At 40.7% G+C, this 25,226-nt stretch overlaps 1 protein-coding gene across 1 annotated transcript in view; it reads left to right on the top strand.

The window, feature by feature from the left end:
- Positions 1–5,552: 5,552 nt before the first annotated feature.
- The window catches only part of LOC120993622, a gene marked incomplete at its 5' end in the record, with an annotated part of 142,241 nt that continues 122,567 nt past the window's right edge, over positions 5,553–25,226 (top strand). The window contains 3 exons of the mRNA XM_040422098.1: positions 5,553–6,523; positions 6,748–6,955; positions 8,054–8,497. Of these exons, the coding sequence (XP_040278032.1) occupies positions 5,553–6,523; positions 6,748–6,955; positions 8,054–8,497 (1,623 nt within the window). The remainder of the gene's footprint in view (positions 6,524–6,747; positions 6,956–8,053; positions 8,498–25,226) is intronic.

Below are 25,226 nucleotides of genomic sequence, written 5' to 3'. Positions count from 1 at the left end.
TCCTGTTCCCTGACCATCCTTTTGCGTGCTCCTCCTGTACGGCACTTCCGTCCTGGTATTGTGACCTCGGCTCCCACCTGACTACTCTCTTAGGACTCCTCTTGTACTTCTCTGCTCTCCTGGTATTTATGACCCCGGCTTCTCCTGACAATTCTCTGCTTGCTCCATTTGTACTTTGCAGCTTTCCTGGTATTGACTCGGTCCGTTCAAGTCCTGTTGTTTGTCTGTCTGTCATCCCTCCACTTACTCCAAGTTAGGGATTGCCGTACAGTTGTCCCCTGTCATTAGGACTCGCGAGGCAAGTAGGCAGGGCCAGGGGTAAGGGTGGAGCGCAGTGGTCACTTCCCTCCCCCTGTGTGTGTGTGTACGCGACCGTTACAGTTATCAGTAAAGTATCTGCGAGGGTTGTATACTACTCCTGGGGTGTATGAAGGACTGGAGGGGTGTATATAATAGAATAAGTGGGCTATATAGGAAAAAAAGACAGCAGCCTGGGAACAGAATAAAAGGGATGGAATACAGAGATAGATATAAATCTCCAGTAATTAAAACCACCCTTTATCACATGCAGATCAGTTATTTGAGTGTTGCGGACTCTTCCTCGGCCAGTGATGTTGCATCCATCGGTCACAAGGCCTTTGTGCATTTCAGTCCCATTCAAGTAAAGTTTAGCCATATGGGGCTATGACTGGTATGCTGCTAATATTGGAAAGGATGGGCCCACGTGGAGATCCACACCCTCAGTGAAGACACTAAATTGGCGCAACTGAACAACCAGACAAATTCAATTTGAATTTCTCTTTATTCAAGGATGACAACGCGTTTCGGAGCATATGAAGCTCATTTTCCAAGTCTTAGGTGCTGGTAGCCAGAGGCTACAGATGCAAGAATGCTTCCTTTGATGCTGGACTTGGACCAGTGGATCTCCATGTGGGCCCATCCTTTCCAATATTACCATTTACCTATCAGGTGCTGGCAACCCATTCAAGCGAGGATTAGACGACACTGGCAGCACCGACCTCCGACTACCACCTGTGTACACTAGGGTTGTGCATACGTTTGCACAACCATATAAGGTGAGCTTAATCATCCTAAACGACCCTCCTTTTAACCTGCAAATCACCCTATCAGCGCCTCTGCCCTCTTGTTGCCCATTTTTGGCATGCTGTTAAGAGGCTGCAGCACCTGTCTGAGCTGATCTGATATCTTATCTGATATCAATGACCTATCCTGAACAAAGGTTATCAAAATTTTATTCTCAGACAACCCATTTAACCCATTCTTGTTAAAATTAGATTCAGTGCTAAGGTGAAGTCTTCCTTTAAATATCCCCCCACGTGCTGTGTACGTCTATAACAATAAGTAGTGTTCATACAGGAAATAAGACACTGTAACCTTTATACTGTTTCAATTATTAATAAGCCTTCTTATTAATTCTAATTTGCTACAAAATGGTCGCTTGGTGTTACATCCGTGGAATCACCTGTCACAGTAACATCTGTGTTTGTATGATAATAAAAAGACAGATACGTGTGCCGCCACTGTGAACAGGAGAAGGAGATTGTACAAAGTGTCTCCCAGCAGGGGGAGAAAAGATCTTGCTAAAAGAGAAGGTAAGGTATTGTAGGAAAGACCTGGGAGGGGGATGGAAACTACCCAACACAGGATACATGTTTTGGGATACAGGAATCAAATGCATCTCTGGATGGTAAGTTGGAAATATACAGTAGAAAGTTTTATAAATGGTCACAAATGTGAAGGACTACAAGGAACATACTGTATCTGCAGGGAAATCAAGAAGCTGCTCGGCCTGGAAACAGTGACAACAATAACAACACCCATGGAAATCTTCTGTAAGATAAGAATGTCCTTCAAGCAATCGAGGTTGCTGGTCTATTGGTGCCGTAAGTATTGGAAATTCATATTATATAAAGGCATGCACACAGCTATGTATTCATTAAACAAAATTAAAATGTATCAGTTACTAAATATGTTGCCCATTAATGTCCTGGCCACAGTAGACTACACACTGAATAGTCCGGCCATGGCACTGTCATGGGAGGCAACACTTTGTTTTCCTTAAAGGGAACCTGTCACCTCCCAAAACCATCCCAAGCCGCCAGCAGTACCTGCGTGTAGCCAGCAGCCTGTTTCTGATGATGCCTTTCTTCCTGAAGGCAGATGCAGCAAAAGTACTGAAAACTTTATTTTATCCCCTGCCCAACGCGCTTCTCCACACATGCTTGAAGTCAAGAAGGCAGCGGCCCTTCTTGCTTCAAGTCACGGTAACCACACACCCTTACCTGCCCCTTCGCTGTGTGGAGAAGCGCGTCGGGCAGGGGATAAAACAAAGTTTTCAGTACTTTTGCTGCATCTGCCTTCAGGAAGAAAGGCATCATCAGAAACACACTGCGGGCTACACGCAGGTACTGCTGGCGGCTTGGGATGGTTAAAAGTATTATTTTTTCAACTGTTTTTGTTCTGCAGGGTGAAGTTCCAGTCTATCTGCTGTCGTGCATTTTCATAAATGTACAATCTTATCTAAAGATATTATGGTCTAAATAGCAATGCCCATTGCCTTTAAGTGTAATCACAGATTGAACCAGAGTCTGATATTTCTCTATAGGATTGAAACAGGCCGAGATGAGGTTATGCTGAGTTCAATTTGGGAACATGTTTGTGGGGACATAGAGTATATTGTCTTTTAAAATTATAGTGAGCAGATGTAGTATATACGTTAATACTATAATGGGCCCTACAGACATGTATCTGTGAGAAACAACCATTTGAATAGCAATGTATTATTTTACTTCATTACAAAATCATTAGGGAGGTCTACTTTGTAGAAAGCATTGGGTGTATGAATGTCCCATTCATGCCTTCATAATTATATTCTATATATTCCTGTGTGGTGTATTTAAATTTGCAACATATCTTAACCAATGACTTATATAATATGTCATCTATGTATAACAGTGTATCGATGTGTGTATATATATATATATATAATTTAGAATATATATTTTATGCCGTATATATCCCACTGACCATATAGACTTTTAAGGTTTAGAAAAGTATTGGAGTTGCCTTCCTACTAATTGGTTTTCATGAGGAGAGCTAAATATTATTAGCCAGCCATGTAGGCAAGTTAATGAATCCGGATGTTAAGTAAAAGGAACCATTGTCCATTGTCCCTAAGAAGACAGTAGGAGATGGTGACTCCAACATGTCTAGATTAGGGGTAATTAAAATGTCGGGAAGAAACCCTTAATACTGATGTATGTTCAAGAGGTTAATAAGGTCATTATTAGATATTTAGAATTAATGTTGGAATTGTTATGTAGTACAACAGTGCCATCTAGAGGTAAATTGATAATAGTATGGCATTTTCACCAGTGTTCCAGGGGTTAAAATGACATCATTGGTATCTACATACGAACACACCCATCTTGTCTGATTGGAGATCCCTAATCTAGAAGGGGAGGAATTCTTAGATAACAGGGGGTATAAACTATGCATGTAAGAGGTTAGGGGGGATCTGTCTATCTATCGATCTAGCTATCTATCCAGCTATCTACACTCTTCAACTGAAACAACTGCAACTAACAATTTACTTCAACAACAAAAAGAAACTTGGATTAATTTTTGTTCACTGGAAGAGTTTTGAGAACTGATTACACCCGAAACCTGTCCATCCTTGACTTGGTAACGTATGTTATATTTTGCTTGTGATATTATTAAGATATTCCTCTCAGCGTATAGTCAAGTGTTTCCATATTGTGGGAACGTATAGTGTTAATCACCTCCCTAATGCTAGTTGTCCTCTTAGCAAAAATGCATATTGCTAATGGGAGATTAGACATTATCTGAGTAGAGGAAAACTCTGGGAAATTATATTTCCATAGTCTGGTTGCTGAGTGGGATATAATATCATATTAATATCATTTATATTTTTGATTGTCATAGGCTGAGACAGAGTCAAGGGACAACATTTATTGTTCTTGTATTAATCTGTATTTTATCATGTTATAACCTGTTGGTAAACAGAAAATCCTGAGCTTGTCTTGATGTATTAAGTATTGGTCTGTTTGATAAAGAAATATCATTTATTTCTTATCATATGTTACTTTTAATAATTCTGTGCTGGTGAGAAAGTGATAGTGGATTATACCACCATCTAGTGGTGGTTTATTGGTACTGCGTCAATTTGTCTATCCATTGATCTTATGTCAGTTTTATATTGGAATTTTACTCATTTATAAATAAATTGTTACATATATTTTGCATAATTGATTGCCCCTTTGTTTTCATTAATTGCATAAATTAAATTTAGAGTCTCAAGATAAAAGAAAGGCGTTTTATGTCCGCCTAGTGGATTTCCTGACTGATTTCCATTTTTTATTATTTTATTAATTTTTATATTTTTATATAAAATATTTATATTTTATATAAAAGATATACCTTGACAAATATGGAGGCACTGCTGAGATCTTGAGATATTTCTATAAATTATTTATGCAAATAGTGAAAAATTCTACACTTCTTCTTAGCTTGTTATTATTATCTGTATTGATTATTACTTATTGATCAGAATAATGAGTGTAACAGGCAGCGACCCAGGTAATAGCCAGGCTATAGCAGATAGTCCATCTGACCCAGGAAAGATAATATCTAAGGTTATCGGATATGTTTATTCCCGTTTGAAATTAGATAAAAATATAGATGAATGGACTAATGAGCTGCAGGCAAGAGCCTATGAAGAACGTGGGGATATATGGAAGTTAGGTGGCATGGTTGATAGTTACCTGACATATATGGATTTGGCAAATGATAATTCCAAGAGGGACCAACACCTCTTATCTGCATTGCCACCTGTTTTGTATGCATTGTTTGAGGTCAGTACTCTTTCTAAAGATAGGTATGAGTCTATAATGGGTACAAAAAGATATGTATCCAAGATGGAATCAGAACTAAAATCCGCAGAAGCGATGATCAAAGACTTAGAGTACAACCTTAGTCACAGCCATGATGCATACCAAAAGGCAAAAAATGATTTAGAGGATTTATATCGTCAGTATTCCAAAACTAAGCAGACAGATGGATCAGCCCATAATATAGTCAATGCTGAAAGGGATCCATCTAACGCTGTGGGATCTCCTGACCCTCCATGTCTTACTCCCCAACATCCAGACATGTCATCACATGCTCCTAAAGCAGGCCCCATCCAAGACACTCAGCAACCTGAAAGTGTTGGTGTGATAACACAGGAGGCATTAACCCAATTGAACCAGGCATTGCAAACTGTAACCACCTTACTAGGTGCCAGTAATATGGAAGCCCCTAGAAGTGTCTCTCCTCATATTCCCTTGGATAGACATGTTAGGGTTAAATCACCTGTGCAATATGTGTCTCATGAGAGTGGGGAAAGCGCATGTGAGTCTGATAGTGATGTGGGAAAGCATGTATCTTACTCCCTGCCAAGCAGACAGGTGTTTACCCACAAAGAGGATCAGGGTCCCAGGCGACCATCATATGCTGAGGTGGTCTCTAGGAAGAAAAATTACCAGTATTCAGAAAAGGATCAAAATTCATCCAGCATAATTAAGTTTTTAAATACCACTGTGTCCAAGTTCTCTAAGAAAGGTTCTTCTCAGATAGCGAATCACTTAGAACTGTATGAATCCACTATGGATTCTTTAAAATTATACTCTGATGCTGACAGAATCACATTCCTTCCATGGGCATTTGATGATAAATATCGTCATTACTTTACCTCTTTTAGGGAGAGAGGAATTCAAGATTGGCCAAGTGTTTTGCATGAAGTTAAACTGGAATTCGGACCTTACCGAACCATTACTGCTGCAAAACGGGACATATATAAGCTTACATGTAGGCCCAATCAGAGTCCCCGTGAATTCCTCTCTATCCTTAAAAATGCCTATGGGTTAGCATATAGATCCCCAAACTGGGAATCTGAAGAGTTTAAGCAGCTGTTCTATGACGCTATGCCAACCCAGATCAAACTTAGCCTAGCCAGAGATCTGGATATTGAAGCTCCCTTGGATAGGTTGGTGACGGCTGCCACCACGCTGTATAATATCAGTGAATACCATGAAACAGGTGAGAGAAGATTTAAAAAATCCCCAGAGCAAAATATAGCTGAAGCTAAGGTAAACCCTAGCTTGGGATTTGAAACACAGCCACGTAAGTATTCTCAGTCTACAGGTCCTGTCCAACAAACCCAGCAACAACAGGTAAGACCCAAGCAAACCAAGCCCCAAAATCCCAACGGGTCAGAGGGGGATAATTCTGGTGCTGGGAGGTCTAACTACCGTCCATATTACAATAATGGTCCCCAATATAGGTCCTATTACAATAGGGATTCCCAGGGTTACAGACGCTGGAATAACAGGCCCAGACAACAGAGGGAAGATAGGCAGGAACCCTTAAACTCACCTAGGAGTAGGTCACCCACCAATAATCAGGGCGCCTCACAAAACCAAAATATGCGCAAACCAAACAGGTTTGATCAGCTGGCAGAACAAGTGGCCCAGTTGAATGACATTGTGAGAAAGTTGTCCCAGGTATCCCCAGGAAAACAGCCTGAACCTTTTTTAGGGGCAACTCCAGGTCCCAGCTCAACACCATAAAGCAGTTTGGGCCGGGTCAGAACCCAGGCCACTGCAAGGCTATTAAGATGGATGTGAAAGAATCTGATGTGATTACTAATACCATTTCTCCTTGCAGTACCCCTGACCCTAAGATTGGGGCCAGGGAGGAGGTGTCTAATATTTTATTTGTCTTACAGTCTAATCGTGTCGATCCCTGCGACCATGCATCTATTCCAGAGTGTGATCCCATCATTCCAGCCTCTTGTCATGAATCAGCTGTAAACTGTGATATAATTCAGTTTTCCCCAAGGGTGGGGGCCGATGCTGCTCCTCCAACTTCTCCTGTGAGACACAGGAATGCAGAGGTCACGAAGCTGCAGAGAGGTCAAACCCTCCAGAGGAATCATATGAGTAAACATTCTAATTTCTTGTGTGATTTATTCCAGGTTGACGGCCGATATTTTGTGGAATCATATCTCCAAAATGAACTTATCGGACCAATCAAAAGTTTACTCGACACCGGATCACAAGCCACCATCTTATCATATAGTTATTTCCAAAAGATTATGGATCTGACGACAAAAAAGCCGAGATTAAGATCATTTGATGGCTCTTTGATAAGTGTAGGTGGAGATGCTTTACAGGTAAAAGGTACATCATGGTTGACATTTAGAATTGGCAAAAAGACCATTAGACACCCCACATTGATTGTGGATCTTCCATATGATCGGCTGATCATAGGAATTGACCTTATGAAAAGGTTGAGTACCATAATAGACTTCATTAATGAAGCAGTCTGGACTCAGGTGAAGACACCCATTGCATATGAATTCTCTTGCAATGCACAAACACAACGCAGTTGTCACGTGATTGAAGAGAGGCCTAACTCGATTGAAGTTCATTTCAAGAACAATCAAATGCCGGATGTCACGATCCTAAACAATGGTAAGCCCGAGGAAGCTGTCAACGGTGCCGCTCACATCATTACCATCCAGAGGGACAGAATCGAAAAGGTAACCTTGGATAATGATGTATTAACTATTTCTCTTGCAGGAGGAAATCACAAAGTCGCGGACCTGACCAAACATACTCAATCCATGGTACGGATTGAAAAGGTCAATGACAATTTATTGATTCCCATACAAGTGAACAATATAACCCGGGTGAAATATGCCAAACTGGATCTGAAATCCGAAGCCAGCTACATAAGCTTAGGACTATTAAAACAGGTCCCCAATCCTAAAATGATTAAAAGTTTCTCTCCACAGGAACAATGGGTTCATGATCTGGATGGAAATTCCCAGAGTCATAATGTGGTTGCAAGATGTCTTTTGTCTATCTCCATAGGAAATAAGACCACGGAACACGTTTTCATCGTGATAAATGGACCACGATACCAAATGTATATAGGTAACGACCTTCTACACAGATTTGCTGTACAGATTGATCTGGTGAATAAAACCTTATGGTCCAGATTACCAGGAGACCCAGAGGGATTCCAGGATGTAGAGCAAGCTTTGAGAGGGGGACAACAGATGCCCTACGCCGTAAGTATTGAGGTTGCTGAAGAGGTTGAAATCCCTGAAGGATGCAAACCGTTTCTTCTCCCCATTCAAGTGAAAAAGGGACAGAAACTGAAGAATGCAGATGCCTTGATCTGTTTATCCAACCGGATGCAACAACTCGGCCTAAAGTTAAAGCCTACTCCCATGATAAACGTCCATCAGGTTCCATTACAGATGGTAGTCCATAATATGATTCCCCATAGCATATCTTTGCAAAAGGACACCGTAATTGGTTTAGCTATGGAATCAGAATACTACACTTTTGGATTCCAGAATGATGTTATTGGACTTATTCCTGATGAATACCTGACGGAAGAACAGGTAGTAGAACAAAGTTTTTCCTCAACCCCTGAGGGGTTATTCAATATACACTCTGTTTATCCTTTCAGCTCTGAAGAAGGTACATGCCACATCGAAGAAACATCATTGGTTTTCAACCATGAGATCGATGAGAGGGAGTACGAATCCTGCCAACAAGGAAAGGATAAGGTACACTACACCCAAAATGACTTAACCAGTGAGCTTGAAGAAGCCTACGAGTTAAGTCAGCCGGAAATCTTTTCAGAATTTCAGGAGCGGGTGGAGGAACAAGTCTCTATAGCTTATGCATGCTCCGATGAGTCAGAGCGTCAACAGCTAAAGGAGCTCTTCACAGAGTTCCAGGACATGTTCGCCAAGGATTCTTATGACTGTGGAGAAACAGACATACATGTTGCAAGGATCCAGACGGATCCAGATGCACCCCCTGTCTTTGTCAAACAATACCGACTTCCGCTGGCGGCTTACGAGTCACTATCGGAAATCGTTAAAAACCTGGAGAGGAGGGGCATTATCCGTCCAATACACAGCTCGTTCAATCATCCGATACTTGGGGTCCTCAAACCCAATGGTCAATTTCGTCTCTGCTCGGACCTAAGACAATTAAACAAACGTGTTTACATGTCCGGATGGCCCGTGCCGTATATTGACCAATGTTTGGCACAAATTCAAGGATCAAAAATCTTCACCGCCCTTGACTGTGCACAAGGATACTGGACGATTAAAATTGACGAGAGGGATCAGTACAAATTGGCCTTCACATTTGGAAAGCAACAATATGCATGGACCCGACTGCCCTTCGGGTACATAAATGCGGGCCATGAATTTGCTGTGTTCATGCATAAGGCAATGCCTGATGCCACTGAACGAGGTACCTTATCCTATGTGGATGACATCCTAATCAAAAGCACAACTTTTGAGGAACACATTGTAGAACTGAGGCATGTACTAACCCAGCTGAGGAAAGCTGGTGTGAAACTTTCTTTTCAGAAGGCTCAATGGTGTCGTGCCAAGGTCAATTTCCTAGGTCACGAAATCACTGCTGATGGAATCAACCCACAGAAGAAGAAGGTGGAAGCAGTGATCAATACCAAGTCACCTACAAATCTCAAGGAGTTGAGATCATTCTTGGGCATGATGAACTATTCACGTAAGTTTATAGATAATTATGCCGAAATTACAAAGCCTATTTTGCAGTTACTGAAGAAAGGAGTAAAATGGGAATGGAGTGAGCGTCATGAGCAAGCTGTGAATGAACTCAAGGCCAAACTTATCCATGCTCCATGCCTTGCCTATCCAGAAGGGGGAAAACCTTTCTTCGTGGAAACAGGTTTCACTGACAAAAGCATGAGTGCAGTCCTTTTCCAAAAACAGGAAAACCGGAACAGAATCATTGCCTATGCCAGCAAATCCTTGTCACCAGTAGAGGTAAAATTCAATAGCTGTGAGAAAGCCTTACTGTCAACTGTGTGGGCTTTACAATATTTCAGGAGTTTTATCCAAGGTGAAAGAATCATTGTGGAGACTGCACACCAACCGCTGCAATACTTGCAGAGTGATCGGATAAGGGATGGAAATCTGTCAAATAGCAGGATAACCGCCTGGACGATGTCCTTAATAGGATGGCCATTGGAGATCAGGTATAAACAAAATAATAAGAACCCGGTTGCTCAAGGATTAGCTGAACTCCATGATTGTACCAATGCGGAACATCCAGGTGAGTCGCAGGAGAATGACTTCCTGGAGGAACAATCATCATCCCCATATAAATCTTACGAAGAGGAGTACTGCAAATCATTACCGTGTGTATATGTAGACGGCTGTTCCTTCCATACCGATGTAGGATCCGAACACACGCTGGTTGCAGGTGTCGGAATCGTGTGGAATAATATGTTCCCAGAGATATCCGTTGGATACAAAATTGGTTCCAAAAGCAGCCAGGTTGCAGAGCTTACTGCTGTGTACAAAGCCGTACAAATGGCTATCGAATATGATGTTAAGGAGTTTGTAATCATCACAGATTCTGATTATATTCGTAATAGCTTTGTGGAATATTTCCCCGGATGGAAAAGATCCAACATGATGAGAAGCAACAACAAGCCAGTCAAGCATGGTAAGATGTTTTGTAAGATTGACGAGATGGTTACCACCCACGGTCTTACAATTTACTGGAAAAAGGTAAAGGGTCATTCAAAGTATCCAGGTATGGATAAAGAAGGGAATGACCTAGCAGATTCCCTCGCCAAACAAGCAGCCATTGACGGAGAAGTCTTTGACGTTGATGACCTCATGGGAACTATGCAAGTGGATGCAACGACAAGAAGTCAGGCCCAAAAGGGAACTGAAACTAATGTGTTGCAATGGAGCCAAGATTCCCCTAGTGAGGATCTCATTGCAGGCCAAAAGGGGGATCCAGTTATTGGTCTCTTTTATAACCACATTCTGGATCCACAGAATTGTCCCATAAATACAGAAGACTGTGATGGTAAGGAGGAGTTACGGATTTTGATGAAGGGTAAGTCCCAATTCTCATTACAGGATGGATTGCTGATAAGGACCTCAAAGAACGGTATCACGCAATGGGTAGTACCCGCAGCGTATCGAGGTCTGATGCTACAGCATGCCCATGATGCCCCAACAGCTGGACATCGAGGTGAGAAACTAACATATGAGTTATTACGGGACTACGCTTACTGGCCGCATATGTTACAAGACGTGCGAACATATTGTCAAGGATGTCTAATATGCCCTCAATTCCAGCCACAAGGACCCACTCATCGGGCACCACTGATGAAAAGGGGGATGTCCATGCCATGGTCAGACATCCAAATTGATTTCATTGGACCAGTAATCACATCATCAAAAGGCAACAGATACATGTTAACCGTAACTTGTTTGTTCACAAAATGGGTAGAATGTTTGCCGTGCAAAACATGCAGTTCAAGCGTATGTGCATCTCTGCTCATTAACCACATATTCTCCAGGTTTGGTCTTCCCCAACGCATTGAGTCCGATCGTGGAAGTCATTTTACTAGTGAAGTGATGACAAAGATGTGGGAAATACTGGGGGTAAAAAGGAAGCTGCATATAGCTTATCGGCCAGCCTCTAGTGGTGGAGTGGAGCGCTACAACCAATCCATCGTGAACGTTCTGAAAAAATTTGTCAATGAATCTGGTAAGGACTGGGATGTCAAACTGCCTTTGGTTCTTATGGCCATCAGGGCCACCCCAAGCGCAGCAACCAAACTTTCTCCCTTCGAGATGATCACAGGAAGGAAGATGGTGTTACCCCAGCATTTATTATACAGGACAACAGATCATAATTTGATAAATGCTACAACATCGCATCAATATGTGGAAAATTTACGCAAGCACTTTCAGCATGCTTTTGCGTTTGCCCAGAAGAATATAGAGAAAGCCGCAGTGAGTGCTAAAACATACTACGATCTGAAAACTACTCAGAAGGAGTATCAAATTTCCGATCAGGTTTATCTCTATAACTTCGCTCGGGATCAAGTGAAGGAGAGAAAATTCTTACCTTCATGGAAAGGACCTTATGTCATTATTGAAAAGTTGTCACCAGTGGTATACAAGATAAAAATCCCTAAGGGGGATGAATTTGTGGAAAAATGGGTGCATATTAATCAATTACGTGTTTGTCATCCTAGCTCACGACTTCGAGAGATAGAAGGAGTCTGAGGAGATTTTACAGTTCCAGCTAAAGACGAAAATTAGGATTGGTATTGTATGAACAAACGTGTATACTAACCCATTCTCACATGTGTTTCCTTTATAACTAAACATCTCTTAACTAACCTCTAAAATAAGGAACTTACCCTGTTCAAGAAAAGAACCTATGCCAATCAAAAATATATGATAGCATTAACTCTTTTCTTACAGGATAAAAAGTGAAAGATGCATATACTCATATTTTGTCATACAATATTTTAGGCGCAAGATGCCGACTAAGATCATTGCCATCATCTATGTCATCCTAATCTTGGGGAAAGAATTCCACGCCGAGCCGATTGTTGTGCCAGGTCCTTCATCCGGAATCATGCTGCAGGACACCGCGGGATTCATTCTGACGAACAAGAGGATTTTGTCCCAGAAGATTTACATCAGCCTGGATCCACGCGTCTTCATCGAAAAACAATTCAACGTGTCTGAGATCCTGTCACCGGAGATCCAAACCTGGTACCAAACGCATATCGGATATTCCCAAGAACGGATTACGCAAATACTGGAACAAGCGAGAAAGACCTTGACCAGAGAGCAGCTTTCTACGAGTCAAAGACCGAGACGGTTTATTTCTGTCATTGTTGCCGCTATAATCTTTAGCGTAGTGGGCGCTGTCATTGCCACAGGTGTAACCGTTGCCAATTCCATCTCCATTAAAACATTGGAACTGGAGATCGGTTCACTGAAAAGTAACTTACTAAGTATACATGCGGAGATGAAGAATCAAAACAAACATTCATCGAACTTATATCCTGTTTTGCAGGATCTATGGAATGGTTGAGTTTGCGGACCATCCAAAACAGTGCGTTGGATAAGATTATTCAAAAAGACTTTAGGTAAACTATGGCTAAAACACCATAGACAAAGTCTACGCGCCGTGAGCCATGAAGAAGACATATGAAAAGTTTTTGACATTCCAAATATATTCTCACTTTGTGGAATATTTTGGAATGAAGGGGGATTTGTCGTGCATTTTCATAAATGTACAATCTTATCTAAAGATATTATGGTCTAAATAGCAATGCCCATTGCCTTTAAGTGTAATCACAGATTGAACCAGAGTCTGATATTTCTCTATAGGATTGAAACAGGCCGAGATGAGGTTATGCTGAGTTCAATTTGGGAACATGTTTGTGGGGACATAGAGTATATTGTCTTTTAAAATTATAGTGAGCAGATGTAGTATATACGTTAATACTATAATGGGCCCTACAGACATGTATCTGTGAGAAACAACCATTTGAATAGCAATGTATTATTTTACTTCATTACAAAATCATTAGGGAGGTCTACTTTGTAGAAAGCATTGGGTGTATGAATGTCCCATTCATGCCTTCATAATTATATTCTATATATTCCTGTGTGGTGTATTTAAATTTGCAACATATCTTAACCAATGACTTATATAATATGTCATCTATGTATAACAGTGTATCGATGTGTGTATATATATATATATATAATTTAGAATATATATTTTATGCCGTATATATCCCACTGACCATATAGACTTTTAAGGTTTAGAAAAGTATTGGAGTTGCCTTCCTACTAATTGGTTTTCATGAGGAGAGCTAAATATTATTAGCCAGCCATGTAGGCAAGTTAATGAATCCGGATGTTAAGTAAAAGGAACCATTGTCCATTGTCCCTAAGAAGACAGTAGGAGATGGTGACTCCAACATGTCTAGATTAGGGGTAATTAAAATGTCGGGAAGAAACCCTTAATACTGATGTATGTTCAAGAGGTTAATAAGGTCATTATTAGATATTTAGAATTAATGTTGGAATTGTTATGTAGTACAACAGTGCCATCTAGAGGTAAATTGATAATAGTATGGCATTTTCACCAGTGTTCCAGGGGTTAAAATGACATCATTGGTATCTACATACGAACACACCCATCTTGTCTGATTGGAGATCCCTAATCTAGAAGGGGAGGAATTCTTAGATAACAGGGGGTATAAACTATGCATGTAAGAGGTTAGGGGGGATCTGTCTATCTATCGATCTAGCTATCTATCCAGCTATCTACACTCTTCAACTGAAACAACTGCAACTAACAATTTACTTCAACAACAAAAAGAAACTTGGATTAATTTTTGTTCACTGGAAGAGTTTTGAGAACTGATTACACCCGAAACCTGTCCATCCTTGACTTGGTAACGTATGTTATATTTTGCTTGTGATATTATTAAGATATTCCTCTCAGCGTATAGTCAAGTGTTTCCATATTGTGGGAACGTATAGTGTTAATCACCTCCCTAATGCTAGTTGTCCTCTTAGCAAAAATGCATATTGCTAATGGGAGATTAGACATTATCTGAGTAGAGGAAAACTCTGGGAAATTATATTTCCATAGTCTGGTTGCTGAGTGGGATATAATATCATATTAATATCATTTATATTTTTGATTGTCATAGGCTGAGACAGAGTCAAGGGACAACATTTATTGTTCTTGTATTAATCTGTATTTTATCATGTTATAACCTGTTGGTAAACAGAAAATCCTGAGCTTGTCTTGATGTATTAAGTATTGGTCTGTTTGATAAAGAAATATCATTTATTTCTTATCATATGTTACTTTTAATAATTCTGTGCTGGTGAGAAAGTGATAGTGGATTATACCACCATCTAGTGGTGGTTTATTGGTACTGCGTCAATTTGTCTATCCATTGATCTTATGTCAGTTTTATATTGGAATTTTACTCATTTATAAATAAATTGTTACATATATTTTGCATAATTGATTGCCCCTTTGTTTTCATTAATTGCATAAATTAAATTTAGAGTCTCAAGATAAAAGAAAGGCGTTTTATGTCCGCCTAGTGGATTTCCTGACTGATTTCCATTTTTTATTATTTTATTAATTTTTATATTTTTATATAAAATATTTATATTTTATATAAAAGATATACCTTGACACTGCAGAGTATCTCCTTTCAGTTTCGTTCCGACTTCTTGATATGCCTCCTTGATCTCTGAATTCCTGACAGCTCACAAACACTCATAGCTAAATAGTTATCACACAGATAAGAATATGGCTTAAATAAGTGTTTGTGAGCTTCAGGAGATCAGAGAAAAGGGCTCTATGGGTTCAGTGTGAACTTGAAAGCAGGATACTCTGCAGATAGACCAAAGTGCAATTCTATAAAACAAAAACTGTTGAAAGTTTGGTTGTTTCACCATTAGGGAGCTAATTTAAAATGTCAAATTAACCCCTTAAGGATAAGCATTTAATTTCAACGTTTTGTATTGGAAAACGGGAAAAAAATAGACATAAGTCTGAGTTTGCTAAGGTTCCGTTCACAGTTGCGGTTCAAATCGGCAGGCTCTTTTGGTAGTCTGTTTCAGCATAAATGGCGGCTGTTGGCCGGACAATGGAAGAATTGTAGAATCCGGCAATGCTGGACCTGGTAAGGTGATCTTTAATAAAATTCTATGATTATCTACTGAGGAAGGAACTTGTTTCCGAAACGCGTCTAGTGTGTATGGAGACCAAGGCTGTCGGTGCGGTTTTTTGCAAGAGGAGGACTTTGCTTCAATTTCCAGTTCTTTGAGGATTTTTAAAGTATCCGAAGACGTCCCATACCGTTTTAAAGGTTTGCATTCACTAACTACTCAAAAAGTGGACTACACCTGTGTCACTATTGCCGCAAATCAAGGTAACACCTTGTTACATCTACTGCTGCAGGCCTGACAGGCTAAGGCAATCACCAGCTCAGCTCAGCTCAACCAGCTTCCGTTGGTTTGACGGCTTCAGACGCCTGCGTCACTAACCCAGTAATTCATTACCTGGCTGGACACATGAGACGCTGAGTGAGCTTGTCTGAAATCTTGCTCCGCAAGCGAAAAAGTAAGTGGAGCACTGTCTAACAGTTGCGGCTAAGATCTGTTACAGGTTATGTGAATGCAGAACCTCTCTTGATGAGAATACAGCAAGGACATTTTGTAATCTTTGTTTGAACTTTTGTTTCAATCGCCTGGCAAATTGCCATCCATGTCCTGGACATACAAGCGGTTCATTTGAATATCTCTTGCAGCCTCACTCTAGCCATTTGGTCCTATTAGGAGTACTCCAGATAAATAGGATTGTGCGTGAGCTCCGCACTTATATACCTATATTTGCACATGTATGCATGTATGTATGTTGTATGATGGTACAAGTCATTTAATTTAGTGTATTAATAAAAATTTGAATGCAAAAATACTGTGAGCCAGCCTATATTTCTATTGATTTGATCTCTTTTTTCAGCTGGTAACTGAAAGGCTGAGCTCCAGTAGTTTGCTGGTGGAGCCTTTTCTTATTTGATAATAGATCTTTAATAAAAATCAAAATGATAAACTTTAAATATTTATAGAATGACTACTAATTTGCTCAGACCTTGTAAACTTTAATTGCGATCCTTCCATTTGCGCAAATATAATTGACAGCAAAATCTCCCTGGATCAATGACAGTGAACATGTTTAAACAAAGTTAACAAAGTTATAAAGAAATATGGAGAAGAATCAGAAACCTCACAGAGCAAAAAAAAAAAAAAACTAACTCCAAATAATGCTCCAACAAATCAATTCAGATAAAGAAGAAAAAAGAAAAAGAGAGCAAAAATCTGTTCACACCATCCTTTACCAATTCAGTGGGGGATGGGAAAATAACTAAAGCAGCCATGAGAGCACCTAATATATTGTCTGAAGAAATGCAAATTAGCATACAAATGATCTGTCTCAGCAAAATTAAGTATTGGAATTATTGAAGTGTGGAGTCTTTGGCTTAGTTCACATAAGCAAAATGGTTTATATTGCTGCAAAAAAAAGAAAAAAGTTAAAATAGTCAATGAGTGTTGGGCACAGAGAAACCTAATTTAGTCGCTTGTGATAAAGGTATACCACTAGTGAATGAGGTTAATGTCCCGTCAATGATAATTAAATGAAGAAAAAATTGTAATTGAATCTCATAGAAAGGAATAATACTAGTCATGTGACTGTTCTGCGGACCCTGCATACATCACAGAAAAAGAGCTATGGATTCTTCAGGTAGCTACCTATTGATTGGTCCACAGATCGGATGGATTTGCAGTCAACATGATTTTAAAATGTATCTATAGATTCAAAAATTATGGTAAATAGTTAAAGATGCAATTAAAGAGGTATTAAAGGGGTTGACCACATTCCGGCTACCATTGACCAATGTGCTTGCAAGATACGGCACTTCCTAACACAGCCTTTGTTGCTATTCTGTACCATTTTTTTTTCCGAAAGTACGTATTCTGCCTAGTTGGCCAAGATTTTTGTGCTTTCCTCAGAGAGGCTCTGTCCATAAAACGGCCCCTGATGGTGGGTCATGTGACCAGGCAAATCACTCAGTCTCCTCCATTCAAATACACTGAACATACACTAAACTACCACAGATGGCAATTGTGGTGTATTTAAGTCAAGAAGGCTGAGCGATGTGTTTGGAGTTATTTTTGCCTGATCACATGACTCTCCATAAGCCGCCATCTTACGGACAGGTCGCCGTTGTGGACAGCACAGAAGATTTGCCCAACAAGGGGACATGACTTATGAAATATAGCAAACTGTGCAAAATATGAACAACAGCTGAATTAGTAATTGTCATATAGTCATATGACATACACAGTGGTCAAAAGTAGCCAGAAAGTGGCCAACCCCTTTAAAACTTCAGCATAGCAAATAAACATTAATAAGTAATGATATTTGCACTCCATGATTCCAGTGCCTAGTTTTTTACATGAGATTTTCTGTCTAATCACCAACTTTTATCTTCTCTTCTGTTCTACTGAGTAGCATGTTACTGGTCAGGCAAGAAGACTACAACACCCACAGTGCCCAATCGCTGATGCTGATGAGAGCAGAGAGGGAACAGAATGGGAGAGACTATTTAGCATTTCCTACTACGCCAAAAGGAGACTTATCTTCCATGAACCCAGTGACTGCTTAAGTTGGTGTAAGTAATAATTCTAAAAAGCAGCTTAATGGCTTAATGTTTACCACTACTGCCTCGCACAAACCTTAAATTTTACTTCATTTTCTAAACATTCAAATCTATAAATCAAATATTGTGGCATGCTAGCAAAACCTTTGATAGGCTGCAATGCTCATGACAACCATTGGGTGGCCACACATAGACACATATAGCATAGACATCTCCTGACAGAGTACTAAGAATCAGGTGTTTTTTTTTTCAACTGGCCATCTTGTGCACACATCTCACAAGTCATATTGAAGGAAACGTAAGTAAGGACACAAGTTTAGATTGAAATCCAACCAAGGTTTGTTCTCCCTTTGTTTGGGGATGGAGGTGCCTTGACATTGATCAAACTTGTCCCACTGTAAAAGGTGGCCAGATATCAACCAAACAAAGACAAAAGCCATTGAACCGGTTACTTATGTACATGATTGCCTTGCTGCCTTAGAGCTACCGGGCATTACCAGGCCAATATCACAAAGCAGAGCTTTTCCCCACAGTAACTGGGACTAAGTGCTGGTGCTACACTGGACTTGATAGGGCCTGCACTGCCAAAGGAGGCATTTCATTTATGACGAGATACAGACCTCATCATAAATAAAATGCCCCCTATGGCAGTCCATGCACCATACTGAAATCCACTCCAGCTTATAGTCAGCATAGATTTCAGTCAACATTTACACTAGTTTCTGGCCTTTGACCCCTCCCCACACTCTGTACCCGGAATGGCCCCTGTTCGCAAACTGGCGTGGCTGTGTAAAAACACTGGTTAACACTAGATTGAGTCACAATGGTGTTTAAACAGTTGCAAAACCAACTTTTTTTTAACACCAAAAACATTGCATCGGATGATGATAATTTCTCCCTTAAATGTTTATTGCCCCAGAGAGACGAAGAGAAGCTATGGCCAGACACTTCTGATGAAATATTCTGGTTGATCCGACAAGTTAAAATGCATAATGTTGCATCTTGCTTCCCAAAGCAGCAGTCAATGAGGGACAGTAGGGCTTCCCCTTTATGTAATACTCAGGGGCCGACTGACCATAGACCCTATAGGGAACTTTCCAGTGGGCTGATACCTAGAAGGGGCACCCAAGCCCTCCTTACGGCTGCTGGCCAACTACATACCATAAGGATCTGATGATCTGAGAGGTAATAAATGCTGGGAGCATTAGGTACTTATCAACCTGGCCTGCGGTTGAAGATGCCCTCCTGAATTTATTTATATGAGGGTCCTCAGGATGGTGATACAGTTGAAAACTGCGGCAGGGCATGGGAGATGATAGCTCCGTACCTTAATTAGAGACAACTGGAGGAGGACAGCTATTGATGACCACCACAGAGGAATAGCTTCTGGGCAGTATTTTGTGCTGCACTACGGTATTGCTGAATCTGCCTACTTGTGGCAGCCCGATATACTTGTGTTGCCCCGCCTTCTATCAAATTGGACCGCCTACATTATGGGGGCCACTTTAAGGTTTTTTTCCAGGGCCACCTTAAGTTCCCAGTCGACCCCTGGTAATAATTCTTCAGCAAAAGTTACCCTATTTTGATCAAGTCTTGAGTGTTCTACTGAGTAAATATTTTGACGAAGTAAGAAAAAAATGACATTCTCTCAAATTACTTTTCTTAAAAAGAGGATGCACACAGTTACATAATGTATTCCTTTGTTGGATTTTATTTGCTGTTTTCTTACATTAAACATAACTGTTTTATATCCTCTCAGTCCATAATAGCGCTATATTAGCCATAGTTACAGCACAATCATTTTATTTCACAATTTTGTAATTAGTTTGGACCTGAGCCAAGAGAAATAATTCTATCAGGACTGAGAGAATAAAATATGAAAAAGGATACAAGGGAAGATTATGAACTCATAGGCTATTATATTTAGTTAGGAATTTGCATTTGTCATCTTCTTGGCTCTTGTAATCTTTCTGAAAGATGAAACAAAATGGTACATTCATACCACTCAGCACATATTGCGCATGCCATATGGTATGCAAATAATGGGCAAAAAAAATGCATTTTGAAGGTGAACAGGAAGTAAGTTACGAAGTACAGTCGTGGCCAAAAGTTTGAGAATTACATAAATATTGGAAATTGGAAAAGTTGCTGCCTAAGTTTTTATAATGGCAATTTGCATATACTCCAGAATAATATGAAGAGTGATCAGATAAATTGCATAGTCCTTCTTTGCCATGAAAATTAACTTAATCCCAAAAAAAACTTTCCACTGCCTTTCATTGCTGTCATTAAAGGACCTGCTGAGATCATTTCAGTAATCGTCTTGTTAACTCAGGTGAGAATGTTGACGAGCAAAAGGCTGGAGATCATTATGTCAGGCTGATTGGGTTAAAATGGCAGACTTGACATGTTAAAAGGAGGGTGATGCTTGAAATCATTGTTCTTCTATTGTTAACCATGGTGACCTGCAAAGAAACGCGTGCAGCCATCATTGCGTTGCATAAAAATGGCTTCACAGGCAAGGATATTGTGGCTACTAAGATTGCACCTCAATCAACACTTTATAGGATCATCAAGAACTTCAAGGAAAGAGGTTCAATTCTTGTTAAGAAGGCTTCAGGGCGTCCAAGAAAGTCCAGCAAGCGCCAGAATCGTCTCCTAAAGAGGATTCAGCTGCGGGATCGGAGTGCCACCAATTCAGAGCTTGCTCAGGAATGGCAGCAGGCAGGTGTGAGCGCATCTGCACGCACAGTGAGGCGAAGACTTTTGGAAGATGACCTGGTGTCAAGAAGGCCAGCAAAGAAGCCACTTCTTTCCAAAAAAAATATCAGGGACAGATTGATCTTCTGCAGAAAGTATGGTGAATGGACTGCTGAGGACTGGGGCAAAGTCATATTCTCCAATGAAGCCTCTTTCCGATTGTTTGGGGCATCTGGAAAAAGGCTTGTCCGGAGAAGAAAAGGTGAGCGCTACCATCAGTCCTGTGTCATGCCAACAGTAAAGCATGCTGAGACCATTCATCTGTGGGGTTGCTTCTCATCCAAGGGAGTGGGCTCACTCACAATTTTGCCCAAAAACACAGCCATGAATAAAGAATGGTACCAAAACACCCTCCAACAGCAACTTCTTCCAACAATCCAACAACAGTTTGGTGAAGAACAATGCATTTTCCAGCACGATGGAGCACCGTGCCATAAGGCAAAAGTGATCACTAAGTGGCTCGGGGACCAAAACATTGACATTTTGGGTCCATGGCCTGGAAACTTTCCAGATCTTAATCCCATTGAGAACTTGTGGTCAATCCTCAAGAGGCAGGTGGACAAAAAAAAACCCCACTAATTCTGACAAACTCCAAGAAGTGATTATGAAAGAATGGGTTGCTATCAGTCAGGAATTGGCCCAGAAGTTGATTGAGAGCATGCCCAGTCGAATTGCAGAGGTCCTGAAAAAGAAGGGCCAACACTGCAAATACTGACTCTTTGCATAAATGTCATGTAATTTTCGATAAAAGCCTTTGAAACGTATGAAGTGCGTGTAATTATATTTCACTACATCACAGAAACAACTGAAACAAAGATCTAAAAGCAGTTTAGCAGCAAACTTTGTGAAAACTAATATTTTTGTCATTCTCAAAACTTTTGGCCACGACTGTAGAAGTCAGTGAGAGTAAAAGTGGTTTAAGTAGATGTAGTGATGGAAAAGACACCGATACTCATGTATAAACCTGTTCGACCAGTTACACTCATAGTAACCAATCGGATCTGTTTTTAGATTTTCTAACCTGGAAGATGCTATAAAACAAGAAAACTGGAAACTGATTGGTTGCAATGGGCATCATCAGAAAAACATGGATGATTTCTTCCAAAAACAATGCCGCATCTATACAGAGGTTGTGTGTGGTATTGCAGTTCATTCCCGTTCACTTCAATAGAGTTGAGCGGGGCAGGAAACAGTGGAGGTCACAGATAAGGGGATGGTCCCCTATGGAGGTCAGTGTTAAAGGGCCCGGGGTTCTGTATAGGTCACTGTTAAGGGGGCGGGCCCCTGAGGAGATCAATGTCAACGGAGTGGGGTACTGTGAAACTCACTGTTAAAGGGGCAGGCTGCTGTGAAGGTCAAAGTTAAGGGGATGGGCTGCTGTGAAGGTCCCATTTTAAGGAGGTGGGGTACTGTGGGGGGGGTCAGTGTTAAGGGCTGAGGGGCTGTAGAGTTCATTGTTAAAGGGGCGGGGTGCTGTAGAGGTTGCTGTTATGGGGGATACTGTCTATATCTTTTAACGACACACAGAAACATTAAATGAAATAGATAAAATATACCTGTCCTTCAGCTAGTAGTATATAATACCAATAATGAGCTAATTACTTGTAGGAAAATAGCCATAATCAGATGCTAATTATACTCTTAAAAATAACACAATAAAGAGCATAAATATCTGTCATATTTTCAGAGTGCATTCCCTTTATAACATAAGCGTCACCTGAGGTGATCATTTTAATTAATATCAGTCGCCTGTCATGCATTGCATTATGTGCTCTCTCCTTCCTAGCATTCTTAACCTTCTTATATGTCATCTGGGGTAATAATAAAATAAAGCTCTAAAAATAAGATCCATTCACTTGCTCATGGCCTCTCAATAAAGTATCTGGGTATTATAGGATTTGGAACAATCAAGGGTGTGCACAGACATCATAGGGCCCCATGTAACCCCCCCCCCCCCAACAGAATAAGTCACAGGGAGTAAAAAAAAAAAAAAAATGGGTGAAAGGCAGGAATGGTGTTAAAATTATAAAAGCACATTTACTCACCACTCCAATCCTCTCTGCTACAGCCAGGACATCATCTTCTTGGCTGCACGGATGATGTGCCGCATACCGTATACTGCCTATGACCACTGCGGCCAGTGATTGGCTGTAGCAGTCATATGCAGTAAAGGGGCATATCACTGACGCAGTCAGGAAAAGTAACCCTGGCCAGGAGTATTGGAGTGGCAGCTCTGGAGTAGAGGTGGGTTTTATGTTATTTTATTAATTTAACCCCATCCCTGCCTTTCACTCATTTTCTAACTCTGACAACTTCTGTAATGTTTACTGTAAAATCGATCTGTATATGGAGGGCTCTGATAATACTAATGAAGCACACATGCTATGTGCCAGTATCTCTTCCTGGTGCAGCACGTAACAGATTTATTAACAGGGAGCACATACTGTCGATAAATCAACCTTAGGCTAAAATGTCAGGATATACATTTTCCAGCAAAAAATAAAAAAAGCGCCATTTTTTTATATTTTTTAATAAACAAGTAGCAATCCTCACCGCACTGTAGTCGTGTCCACACTGACTTCAAAGATAGCAGGTTCAGTCTGAACATCATAGTTTTCAAGGCATTTACACCAGACAACTGGTATAACTACATTAGATCATTCTCCTGCTTACAGTTTTTAAGCTCATTTCATTTACACTGTAGATGATAAATCTGTCTGTGCCCAACACTAGGGGGAGCTCAGTGACTAGAAATCTATATAGCTACCATAAAAATCAGTGAAAACTGTAAAATGTCTACGGACTCAGCGCTCCCTAGGGGCAACTGCAGGGAAATACTTTAGACATAGGGTCTAAAAAAACTGTATGTATTTTGCGGTCCGTAAATTGCAGATCCACAAAACACAGATACCGGCCGCATGTGTTCCGCAAATTGTGGATTGCACATGTCAGTCCTATGATAGAAATGCCAATTCTTGTCTGTGAATAAGAATAGGACATGTTCTATCTTTTTTGTGGGGTCGCGGAATGGAAGTACGGATGCGGACGGCACATGGTGGGGTGTCCTCATATTTTAGGGCCCCATTGAAATGAATGGGTCCACATCCATTCTGTAAAATTGTGACCCTTGACAGGCTGCAATTCACATCATTTGACAGGAAGCACATAGGAAATTGTGATACAAAATCATGTTTGCAAACACTGTCCATGTCCAACATGTCCAACCAAGAGGAAAGGTCAGGAAGGGCACAAGTGTTTTTTGGAAGCAGGGGAAAGGGTTCAGCACTGGGCCCCCTCTTAGCACACATAGCAGTGGCTTGGTCTGACTTCATGTTGAATACGCCACTGCTTTATATATGCCGTAATACAGTTGTCTGCATGAGTCCTTACGGAAGGATATGGATAGGATAAACAAATGTGCAGGGACGGACTGGAAACTTAAAGTGGCCCTGGAAAAAAAAAAAAAAACGAAAACTGGCCCCAAGTTGTAGGGGTGTCCAAATTGACAGAAGGTGGGGCAACACAAATAGGCAGGGCCAGCAATACCATAGCGCAAAATACAGTCCAGGCAGAAACAAATACCACAGAGCAGCACAATATATTGCCCAAAAGTTTTCCTTCTGTTGTGGCCATCAGTAGATGCCATTTTATGTCCCTGTCCAGTTGTCTGATTAAGAGATGGAGCAGGGTGCTTAGAAGGAGAGATGTGGGCCACAGCAGTTGAATTCAAAGTGCATGTGCAGTCGCTGGTGGGGTACACGAGTTTCTAATTCTCACAGGGTTAATTACAGCTGAGAGCTCGATATTACAGATGAGCGGATTTTTCAAAAATGCGATTTGGTCGGTTCGCCAAATTTTTCGGAAAAATTTGCTTGGATCTGAATTTATTTGCAGCGAATCGCGGTAAAAACTGCTATTTCCTATCTACTGTAGGTTAGTATGACATACAGATGACAGGCTTCGCTCTTAGACTCACTGCACACTTCACTTATTTGGGCAGTCACGGGGCCACAACTGACCAAATGACTCAAGTGTGAACTCAGCCTTACAGGTCGATGTTAACGCCAGGTATAAAGAACCGTGCAGAGGCCCAAGATCCTACTGCAGCGTGAAAGATCGCACTCCTTATACACCATCGTCAGCTGATTCCACATAGATGTCTACAGAACCAGTTCTATTAAACGCTTATACAAGTAAAGCCCCCCTGACAGAGTGGAGAGGGTGCAACAACACGAGTAGATGAACAAAAATTCGTCACTCATCACTGTGGTAAAAAACTC

This window comes from Bufo bufo, chromosome 3, assembly GCF_905171765.1.
Source record: "Bufo bufo chromosome 3, aBufBuf1.1, whole genome shotgun sequence".
Classification (NCBI taxonomy): Eukaryota; Metazoa; Chordata; class Amphibia; order Anura; family Bufonidae; genus Bufo; species Bufo bufo.
Note: the sequence above shows the minus strand (reverse complement) of the source record. Positions and strands in the feature narration are given on the sequence as shown.